The following is a 12,512-nucleotide window of genomic DNA, read 5'->3' on the forward strand; positions in this document are numbered from 1 at the left end:
TCTACCATTGCAATTCTCTCCCCTCTCTCAAATATTCTAGAAAATTGTATCCACACTCAAGTTCTCTATCATCTCCTCTCAGAAGAGCTCTTAACCAGTATTCAACATGGATTCTGCCCCGGCCATAGTACAACTAATGCACTACTTTAATACTGTCTCACATAGCAGACTCCTTCAACAACTGCACCATCTCAGCCTAACCCCTCCTTCACTTCAGTGGTTTAAATGCTACCTAGCTGACAGACAGAAAACTGTAAGATGGCAACATACTTTCTCTCTTTACCTCCCCACTACTACTGATGTACCCCAAAGCTCACTTGTTGGATGACTTCTCTTCAACATTTTCATTTATGACCTCTGTTCCTTTTCTAGGCAAGCATCACGTATACAGCATCACATATACAGCATCATGTATACAGCATCACATATACAGCATCATGTATACAGCATTGCATATACAGTATCGCGTATACAGCATCGTGTATACAGCATCATGTATACAGCATCACGTATACAACATGCTGATGATTTAATACTAATATGCTCATCTGGCACTCTGGTGCATCTTCTTGAAATCACACATGAAGCCTTCACCGCTGTTGAAAACTGGCTTCATATTACCCAATTATTACTTAATCCCCCCTCTAGAAAAAACAAAACTACTGCTATTCCTCCCCAAAGCACACCCGAAGGACAAATCCAGCTTCAAAATGTTCTCACTTAACAATACAGAGATAGAAATTGTATGCCATACAAAACAGCCTGGTGTGACATTTGATGACAAACAACTTCAGATCTGAACTCCACATTCAATAATATGAAGAAAAATCATCAGGAGCTTTGCATACTTTATAGACATAAAAATGTGTTACTAACTCTGCTAAAACCATGCTAGCAACCACTTACCTCCTTCCTTCACTCTTACATGGTGCCCCTCTGCTTAACAACCTGCAGGTGTCTCTTAAAACTAAAATTGAAATTTGCTACAACAAAGTTGCTAAGTTTACTGCCAATAAACAATACTCTACACATCACTGCAAGGCCCATAAAAGTTTGAACTGACTTGAACTACCCCACTACCTGGACTTTGTACAACTAGCTACTAACAACATCATTTATAAACCCCATGCCTGTCCTGCACTATGCTCTGTTCTTCCTATCACCCAAACACCCCCTTCTTTCTAGTGATAAACAACTTCTCACCATCTATAAACCTCAAAAAGCAGTTGGAAATAGCAGTTGGAAATAGCCTTTGTTGCCAAAAAATGGAATTATATTCCACAGACTGTTAAAACTGTAACTTACCATCCTTCCTTCAAGCATGTTATGAAAAGTCACCTATCAAACTCATGGTTTTGCTCAGGGTATACCCCCAGTTGAGCATACATCTTGTCTGCTTTCTCTACCCCATCTGTACTCTCCACTTCCTCATCTTCACCTGGCTATCTTACCCTCTCTACCACTTTACATAACCTTTTCCTATCACCTCCTCCCCATTTATACAAATCTATCCTAATCTTCCCCCTTTTTATATTTACAACTGAACTAAACACACGACTTTTACTTATTACTACTGTGACCTGTGAAAAGAATGCTTTCCAGCACTGTACATAGTGTTTAACTTTGTTTTTTCTCATTGCTCTCTTTGTCGTGCATTTACTATATTTCTGTGCCTTACAATATTGCTGATTATTTTTGAAATTTATAATTTTCAGCTGTTTCTTATGTAATGTGTTAGAATTATTTTTTATTTTTTCTGTTAAGTGGAGCTTTTCTCCCCAGGCCTCTGCTGAAAATGTTGTGACCCATTTGGAATTTCCAGGTAAACAAATGTCAATAAATAAATATAAGAAGCATGTCTATGTTGTAGATGAAAGTGTTAAACCTTAATAAATGTTTCCCCTTGGATTATGAGAGTGGTTTTGTTTTATTAAAAGAGGTTGAATCCCATGTTGATAAACTTGCATAAACACAACTAAGCACCATGTATTAAATCTGTAATGGGCTTCAGGCAAAGAAGGAAAAGCGTTGTATGGTGTCGAAAAAATCTTATCTGAATCAGAAGACTAATTAGTGGATATACCCGGATCTTTTGCAATTATAGTGAAACTTGTTTTGACACACCACAGAACAGAACATTGCTCTACTCCACTCCATTCTAGTTTTACCCTCCTGACTAAAGTGTAGCTGATGTATGAGTGTTTGAATTTGATTGCGTTAACAACTTGTATGTGAATATATGATATAATTTATGTGTAGATGAAACACACAATGCCAAGATTTCAAAGTGACAAATGATGATTATGGCCTTGAACAGCTGCAGTGAAGACTGTTCAAGACAGCAATAACTAAAGTCAAATCTTTTTATTCTACTGAGTGATGGATGCCAGAGCATCACTGATATGACATTTAAACAGAGCTTCACATCACACAAAGTAAGAACTAAAGAAAAAAGCAAAGGACCATGTAGACCCTTGGACATAAATAATGCATTGACCAAACAGATAGTACTCATAACCAGAAAAAAAAATCATCAAATCACCTTTGTTTAAGTGGATTCTGTTAACTAAATATGCAATTACTTTTTACTTTAAAGTTAGATCACTAACTACTGTGAAGAATATTGTGCATTTCTACCCACTGTTTTCAGACTATACTACAGTGTTACTTACCACAGGAATAACATGAGTTACCCCATCACCACTATCGATAACAATTCCAGTCAATGTGCGTTCTCCCACTTGACGTGAAGTCCAGGATGCCGCTAAAGCTAGCACAGCCTAGATTAAGCAATGTAAATTGTTGTTACTATCTGCAAAATATCAGACAGAAATACAATATACAGGTATGGCATTTTTTCATTTACATATGAAACTATTTACAGTTTAACTTCCAATGCACTTCTGATAGTTTAGAGCCAAGAAAATACAGCTGAGTGAGGTCATCGTCATTACAGTGGATGATTTATCTTATTTCTGTCCTTAAGATAAGATCGGTAATGCTATTTGTTTTGGAAGTCATAGTGACCAGAGTCCCCAAATATAATTCAACAGTTGGCTGCAACAACACTGCTTGTCCACTATGTGGACACCAGATGCTTACTGAAGGCAATCCAAAGCAGAACCCTTCAGTATTTCTGAAGTTGCAGCTCTGGAACATATTAATTCTTTATTCAATCAGTGTGTTAATTCATTTCAGGATTATGGAGAAACCAAAGCCAATCCCGATATTCAGTAAGTGCAAAGAAGACAAGATAATCTTGTACACAGAGCTAACCAGTCACATGATGTAGCATGGGCTACATTAATAATGTTAATTACACAGTAGAAAATGCTTGTTTGAAGGTGAATTTTTTTGTTGTTTCTGTCTATGTTGTTTTGAAACTCTTCTTCTGATAAGTTCAAAGTGCCGGATATATGTTGGGAACAGCTTTTTAAATCAGAGCAACTTGGGCTACATTCAATATTTGAATATGGGCTGTAGGGTTGTTAAATGACAAATGTACACTTTATCTTTGCTGACTACGCAGCAACAAAAGCACGAACATTCCCCTTAGGCCAAATAGCTGCTGTAACGGCTGCTTATCAGCTGTAGCATGGGCTACCCTTATAATGTTAATTATATAGCTGATATTCTTGTATAATGGTAATGTCTATGCTGTGTCTAACATTGTTGTGCAGAAACACATACTTAGAAATGTTTTAAGGTGCTGGATTTAGGTCGGGAATGGCTATTTAAACACTGTAACTTGGGTTACATTTAAATACCTAGATATGTTCGGCTGGCTTGTTATTTGCTAAATGAATGCTTCACCTTGCTTACTATGTAGTAATAAAAGCACATACACTCCCTATAGGCCAAATAGCTGTTGTTTGTACTGTCTGGCTGCTAGCTTTAGCCTGTAACGGCTATTTTACGTAGTACTAGTCAACAGCTTAAGTGAACTTTTTAACCTCCTCTGGCTGCTGCCTGGGCGTCAGACTTTAGGATTTTTGGATATCTTAGCTTCATTTAGTGATTTATAGTCTTTACTAGAACTATTGCTAATTTTATAAACATTTGCATAATTTTAAGGCCGGGAACAGCCTTTTCAGCCTCACGTCAACCACACTGAAGCAATACCAGGGCGACTAGGATGGCGGGATATCACATCTCTCTGTTCCATACTAAGTTCTATTTTTAATAGGTCTCTCTACTAATAGATGTATTAAATCCTATTTAATAGGCTGAGTAATGCATTCTAGCATTCTCACTAACACAAGGCAGCTTATGCCATATGATTAATCAGTTAAAGTGTGGTCTCCCTGTTGACAGACTACTGTAGACTTTATGCCTGCTACCAGCCCTAACTCTCATTCTAGTGTCATTTTACAGCAATTCCTGACACTTTCTACACTTTGTTCCTGAATTATGGCTGCACTGTTGTCTTATTTTCATATGCATTTGAATTAGATGACTATTTTAAACTGATGAGTTACATGCTATCCTATTGAGCCTATAGAGAATGTACTGCTAGATATTTGATAAAAGAAAATACAAGCTCTCTTATGATATTGTTAGCTTCAAATGAATCAGTGAATGCTCTACTTTTTACTGTTATAACTATTGTCCTAATATCATATTTTGTTGTTATTAGCTTTTTGCTACTTACCACCACTGTTGTCTCTCTCTCTCCTACAAGTACCCTGCTCTTCACTGTGCTGTTCCAGACCACATTTTTCTGAGAACCTACCTAACTGGTGACAAAGGACCCGACCAACAAATAGCCGTGGCTTTCTCTCTCAGCCTCTACTCCCATCTCCCACGTTCAAGGATTTAAGAAAGTATGTTATCTGTGTCCTACCTGTAAAACTTACCACCGTCCACTGTTGCTTCAGGGGTTCAAAGCTCGCCCGGAGCCAGGTCGCCCAGCAGCCCTCCTCCCATTCTAGCTACCTTGTACACTAAATACCTTTACCACCTCTTACTACCTCTTTTACTAGCTTTTCTTCCTCCCTTAACTAGAACTCAATCATTCCCCCATACTGCAACTGCTTGTAATTCTAGCTTTGCCCAGTAGGGGGCACTCCTGTCCCTTCTATTAATTCTCCTGCTCACCCATTTTTTATTCTGTTTGCTTTACACTATACTGATCTGACCTAGAACTACTCTGTTACTTCACACTAAACCTTTTATTCTAACTTGCTACACTTCCCTGTTTTCTTAGACACTCCACACTTATCCCTGCTCCTTCCCACTTCAGGTTTACTTCACTTACCTTCAGTATTCAGCTCTGCTGACTGATTGTTTCTCCTCCAGCTGCTCTGCTCCTTGCCTGTTTCTACCCGCTCCCTTTCGCCCTGCGGGCTCACTCTGCTCCCCTACCCTACCCCCAATTCTCACCCACCCACAGGGGTCCTAGGCTTATACTTCACTAACCACTCCCCCCTTCCTTCTTATCATATCACTCACCTCTCCATCTCCAGGCCACTCCCCTATCTCACTCTACTAATTAGAACTACTCAATTTCCTTATTTACCACCCCCAACCATTACTATCTATCCTCTACATTACTTTCCTTCCCAACTTTATCTCATTTTCAATCTCTTCTAATCTCTTCCCTCATTATTTTGTACCCTGCTCTATCCCTTCCATAACACCCTTCTTCTTTCTACAACACCTATTTATACTGTCTTATCCCTACTTAAAATTACTTTTTACCATGGCCCCATCAAATAAACATATCCTCTTAAACATACTACTCTTAACCACTACATTGGCCTGCCTTACCATACCTTACTTACTCACCTGCTTTGAATATCTTTCTCTCCCTGAACAAAATCATTACATCCGTCAAACACTAACACCCTCTTTCATCTTCTCCCTTAACCACAGCAACATAACCTGCAAGTCCAACTATATGCTACCAAAATTCCACAGAGCAATCCACATTACCTATTTTTCTTCCAAAAAGACTCTTAATAACCACTTTAAACTCCTTAAATCTCTACAACACCCCCAGCAACACCCCCTCCTAGACGGTGATATTCATCCAAATCCTGGCCCCAATAATAACTATACCAATAACCCAATCAATTTAACATTACCTACAGTCTCTACACTAACAAAACCTTGCAACTCCCTCTTCATAGGCCACCTTAACATTAGAAGCGTTAACAATAAAATTTCCCATCTACATGCTCTCCTTGATGTGCACTCATTTGACATACTATGTCTTACGGAAACTTGGCTTAAACCATCTACTCTAGCCCAGGAAATTACCCCTCCGGGCTTTAACATCCTTAGAAATGACCGAAAAAACAAAAAAGGTGGAGGTATAGCCATTCTCTATAAATCTAACCTCCAAATTTCCCCCATTAATGAGCTTCCATCATTTGCCACCAATTCTGAAATCCTAACTGTCAAACTCCAAATCAATAATTCCAAATCTATCTACATACTCTGTATGTATCTACCCCCAGGTAATAATACCAGTACTCTCGAGAACCTACTCAATCACCTCTCATCCAACTACCCCAGGAGACCATTGTGCTTGGTGACTTTAACATAGACTGGTCCATTTGCAGTTCTATGAATCCTACCAATCACATAAACCTCTTTGGTTTCACACAATGAATAACAACTCCTACAAGAATCCACAAACCTAGTAACAAGGAAACTACTCTGGATTGGATCCTTATTAATAGCCACCCTGAAACTTATACTCCAGGAACCCTTCCAGATGACATTAGCGACCACATGCTTACCTACATTATTAGACAAAAAGTCCATCTTCCAAACACTCATAACATCAAAACCTCCCGCTCAAAAAGATTATTTAATCCTGAAAGCTTCCTAACTGAGTTGCAAGCATGTGACTGGTCACCACTAACCCATCTAAAACTTGATGAATCTGTTACTTACTTTAATACTAACTTTCTTCAAATACTTGACTGCCATGCTCCTTTTCGCACTACTACAATAAAAACCAAATTTGCCCCATGGCTCACAAAACAAACCAGGCAGAAGATACTCCTTAGAAATAAAATCTTGGCAAAATGGAGAGCTACCAAATGCCCAACAAACCACCTTCACCATAAACAGCTAAGAAATGCCACCAAGAACGATATTCTTAGAGATAAAAAAGATTTCTACCTTCAACTACAACAAACCAACCAACAAATTCCTCAAAAGTTCTGGTCAGGAATAAACAAACTCCTTCAGCCAGGCAACACCACTACTCCAGACCCAACTGGCTTCAACCATAATAACTCCACCGAGATCCCTGATGCCTTTAATAACTACTTTACCGAAGCCATTCTAACCTTGGCTAATTCTTTACCACCTTTCACCACTTCCCAGACTAACACCTGCAATAGTTTTCTACCTACCTTTCAGATACAACCTGTATCTACATCCCTCATCTGTAAGCTACTTCAAAAACTGAAACCTTGCACCCCTTCTGCTGACCGTCTCCCATCTAAAGTCCTACAAATAGCCGCAAAAGCCATAGCATATCCCATCTCCATTATTATCAACAGAACTATTTTGGAAGGCAAAATCCCTGCTCTATGGAAGATATCCCATATTATCCCGCTACACAAAGGTGGTCCTTCCACTGAGCTTTCAAACTATCGCCCTATTGCCTTACTTTCCCCTTTAGCTAAGATCATGGAAACGTGTTCACAAACAATTACTTAACCACTTACTACAAAATAACCTACTTGCAAACTGCCAATACGACTTTAGACCATTCCATAGCACATCAACTGCCCTCTTATCCTTTACAGATTCCATAAATAGAAATCGTAACAATAACTTATTTTCCTCTGCTCTATTTATTGACCTGTCTAAAGCCTTTGATATGGTTAACCATAACTTACTACTAGACAAACTAAATGCCCATTCACTCAACCCTCAAGCTATACAATGGTTTAGGTCATATCTGGAAAATAGACAGCAAGCAGTACTTTGGCAAAACAATTTGTCTTTGCTACTACCAGTCAATATTGGAGTACCCCAGGGCTCTATCCTAGGTCCCCTTCTCTTTTCTTTCTTTATTAACAATCTACACAACAACATACCTCAAGCCACATGTATTCAATACGCCGACAACTCCACCTTAATCTGTACCGCCAGGAATATAGCCACTCTCCACTCCCTTACCCAAACTGTTTTTCAAAATGTTGAAAACTGGTTTATGCAACACTGCCTCCTCCTAAATCCAAAAACAACTAAATTACTGCTTTTTACCCTTACTCACAAATCACCTACTCCATTCTTCTCTATAAACTCTAACAATGGTACTAACATTACCACAGATACTACAACCCGCCTTCTAGGTGTAACTATTGATAATCGTCTCAGCTATGATGAACACATCAACTCCACTATAAAGTCTGTTAATAAAAAACTTGGTACCCTCTATAGAATCAAAGCCTTCCTTACCCCTTCTGTTAAGAAAACTATTGCCCAAACCCACCTCATTTCTACCCTTTTCTATGCCTCTGTTATATATACTAACCTCTCCAAAAATAACCTCTCGAAACTCTCCACCTGTTATAATAGCATAGCTAGATTCATCACAAGCTCCCCCTTTAAAACTCACCACTGCCTTAACCTCAAACAACTAGGATGGCTAGAATTGAAAAACCATATACTCTGTCAACAATTACTCATTACGCAAAAGATCCTATACCACCCTAACAACACCCCTATCCTTACTAATCTAATTACACCATATACAAATCTAACCACACTACGCTCTGCTAATAAGCTTCTAGTTTCCTCAAATAAAGCTAATAACAAAGCTGGGGATTCACTCTTTTCAAACACTGCAGGAAAAATCTGGAACCAGCTTCCCTCAGAATAATCTACCCTTGCTTCTACTTCTCTTTTTAAAAAACATCTTAAAGAACATCTAAAAACTCATTGGCTTTGTCCATGCACTAATCCAGACTGAGATCTGTCTTTACTCTTTTACTTACCCCTTTCCCTACTCCTTTAACCTAAGTCTCCAATACAAGTTACTTCTCTTTCTTTGAATGATGAGAATAACACTGTGCTCTCTTTCCTACCTGAGACTTGCACATACCTTCTACTGTGTGTTGAATAATTAGTTAGAATCTCAATTAAACCTGCTATAATTTAAAATGTATTATTATTACTCCTTTTAGACCAATTCTACTTTCTACTGTAGTCATGTATGTTTCTATAAATTAACTGTTGTAGTTCAAAAATGTATCATTATTACTCCTTTTAAGACTAATACTAGACTGTACTGTAATCCTTTATGTTTCTATATATTGTTAACTTTGTCACTGTTCATGCTTGGAGCTTTTCTCCCCGGGCCTCTACTGAAAATGGACATATATCCAGTTAGACTAGCCTGGTTAACAAATGTAAAATAAATAAAATAATAAATGTACTCACACTTACTCACATATGATATGTGCATCCAAGAGCAGTTTTAAGGATCACTAATTCACCTACTACAAATTTAGGGGAAGTAGAAAAAAAGCAGCTGATGAACACCTTTGCAGACATATGGAGGATATGCAGAATCTGCATGGAAAGTATCCCAGCCTAGAAGTGAAATGAAGAACCAAGTGGTGTGGTGCAGTGTTCTTAAGTGATATGCTACTGCACTACACTAGATACTGATGTAAACTAAATGATTGGTTCATCTGTAATGACAGTAAAGGCAGACTTCAAACTCTTAAAAAATGGTCTTGCTCTAACTTGACCCAACCAACTTTCTTATGCCACTTACAGCTCCAAGGGGGACACAGAGATGTTGCCTATTTCAAAATAAGGCAAGGAAAATAAATAATTATCAGATGACATTAAGTGGGCACATTACTGTATTACTAGGGGGCAAGAACATTCAAGAATCTGTTGCGCCTAATGACTGCCATCATCACTTATCTCTATTCCTTCAAGTAAGACACACAAAGCTGTGGCTCATGCAGTGGCCACAGACACTGCAAATTTAATTTTATCATGCTACTACTGCAAAATAAGATCTTATTACAGGACAAAAAAACAGAAAACTAACCAAATAAAATAAGAAGAAAGAATGAGGCTGTTAGTACTGAAAGACAAAAAGTAAGTCAGTTGTGTGGTGCAGTGCTAAGTATCTCACAAAAGAGCATGTCATTTTTTTCTGTCACTGCCATCTTCTTGGTGTCCCTAACACAAAAGAAGAACAACAAACTATGGCTGATCATGTTAGAAAGAACCCCCTGCTAACATTCTCTGAAAGACAGTAAAAGCAAAACTCTCTGGGGCCTTAAATTGGCGATATTCCTTGTACTGCCTGGTTAACGTGTAAAGGACAATCAGGTTATCACTTCCCAAATATCTCCTCTTGCAATGACTAAAAATAAAGCAGATGTAGCTGTTCCTCTAATAACATGCTCTAATTTGTCCTAGAATCTGTTAATTGGTTAAGCCATGGCAAAATCAATACAGTTAGCTAATCAACTTGTTTTCCTACTATAATAAAACACTGAAGGGTTTATGATTATCAGTTCACTTACCCAGTGAGCAAATAAATAAATAGCATGTCAACACTGTTTTCACACAAATGAAATATAGACCCATATACCCATTATATTATATTTATACCCATTACAGCTTTACTCCTTAGCATATCGCCTACTCCGAGGTGATCTCTACCTAACATATAAAGCTATGTCAAACCCAGAGCTGTTGGACATGCTACACCTAAAGAAATCCCAATCCCTCCGAGCTACACGCTCTAGGGACCTAAACCTTGTCACCACAATAAACAGGACATGCTGGAGGGATAGATCCCTGTCCCAGAGACTTCCCATACTCTGGAACAGGCTACCCATCTACGTCAAGCAAAGTTCTCCGTTAGCACTCTTCAAGAAAAATCTTGATGAGTGGATGGGAAATAGGAAATACACCCCGTGGATCACTTCTGTGTCTCTGCTCAACAGTGGCACAGGAAAATAACTTTCTTGGGTGGCGTAAGCCAGGAAACCTTGTTGGCTAGGCTTACGTAGGCCCTTGGGCCGATAGCCTAGTACCTACCTATGAACCTATGAAACAAGAAGTTGAACAGATTTCCTAATGTCTTCAGCTTAGTACAAATAAGTTCAAAGCCATCTCCAAGGATCCATGCAATATAGAAACTGCCAACCAGAAGTTTGAGAGTGAAAACAAAGGAAGGCAACAAAATCATTTGGTCAAGTGCAATATCTGATATAATTCTTGGTATTAACAAAAGCTAGTACAAAATGAAGTTCCATTTTTATGGGTAATAGTTTATGGCACAATACACATTTAGGCATGCAAAACTCAACCATCCTAATGTGACTGTTATTAATAAAGCTGTCTTGAATTATATATTCAAGTATCAGGAAAATGTCTGTTCAAAAGAGGACTTTGTGTCCTCTTCCAATGCACAGATTAAATTCCATACATGCACAAAATTATTTTTAGGAGATTGAAGTTGAGGAACTCCTTACAGAGACAATTATAGGGTGGCTGCAGAAGAAACAGATGATTCCCACAGAAGCATGGTGACAAGAATGAGCATTATGATTTAAAAAAGGAATAAAACAGTACAAGTCTGAACAAATGGGACTGTTAATGACCACTAGCTTGCCTTTGGGATGGAGCTCTGACTGTCACCCTAACAACTGAGGTGTAACTGGTCAGCACTACAGAAGTCAATCAGGGAAGGGGAGGAGTAAAGGGGTAAAGCCCTCTTTCTTGTCCTGTGCAGTGGGAAGAGTTTGCAGGCACCACAAGTTCTGCTACTCCGGGAGTGGCAGGGCTGTGTGAAGGAAATACCCCTTATGGAAGTGAGGAGACAGTTGCTGCAGACAGTCCATTGCATGCCCCCCCCCCAGTGCCTCAGTGTGTGTGTTCAGTGTGTGTGTGTGTGTGTGTGTGTGTGTGTGTGTGTGTGTGTGTGTGTGTGTGTGTGTGTGTGTTTTTGTGTGTATCCGTGTGTGTGTAGTGTGGATTAGGGCTGCAGAAGAACAAGAAAATCCTTGAAACATCCCAATGGCTATCTGAATGATGGTCCCTTCTGGTAGACCCTCACACTGGTGATGGGGAATGACTGGGCCAATTGACCAGGAAGGGGGGATGATGATCAAGAGGCAATGGGGGCAAAGTGTCGCAAAAAGCAAACAAATAATGAACTCTAGGCAGGTCTACCTGAGAAAGCAGCATGTTCTTTGCCTCATACCAAAATCCACATGATTTCCATCTAAGGCTTTCTGTTGACTAGTATTCTAGTCTCATGCAAAATGGTAATTGCAGAAGACAAGGGTGAATCGAACAACCTTCTCTATACAAGATAAGATTGCAAAGGAAGAATTGAGAATGCATACCTCCAGCAGACAGACCAGATCCTGTTTGAGAAGAAGCTGAACAAACTGATAAGTAATTTCCGGTAGAAGGCAGAAGTACCCAAAATAGCTGGTTTCATGTCAGTCTCTCAACAGCTATTCACCCGAATGCTGCTAGAATTAACTTTCAGAAAACCTCAA

At 38.9% G+C, this 12,512-nt stretch overlaps 1 protein-coding gene across 4 annotated transcripts in view; it reads right to left on the reverse strand.

Moving 5' to 3' along the window:
* Positions 1–12,512, reverse strand: part of ACTR3B (actin related protein 3B) — a 1,280,959-nt gene that overhangs the window by 609,861 nt on the left and 658,586 nt on the right. For all 4 annotated transcript variants that reach the window (XM_044066887.1, XM_044066889.1, XM_044066888.1 and 1 more), the window contains one exon: positions 2,673–2,780. In XM_044066887.1, coding sequence (XP_043922822.1) covers positions 2,673–2,780 — 108 coding nt within the window. The remainder of the gene's footprint in view (positions 1–2,672; positions 2,781–12,512) is intronic.

The sequence above is a fragment of the Protopterus annectens genome, chromosome 3.part1, assembly GCF_019279795.1.
Source record: "Protopterus annectens isolate FY-2018-M chromosome 3.part1, PAN1.0, whole genome shotgun sequence".
NCBI lineage: Eukaryota > Metazoa > Chordata > Ceratodontiformes > Protopteridae > Protopterus > Protopterus annectens.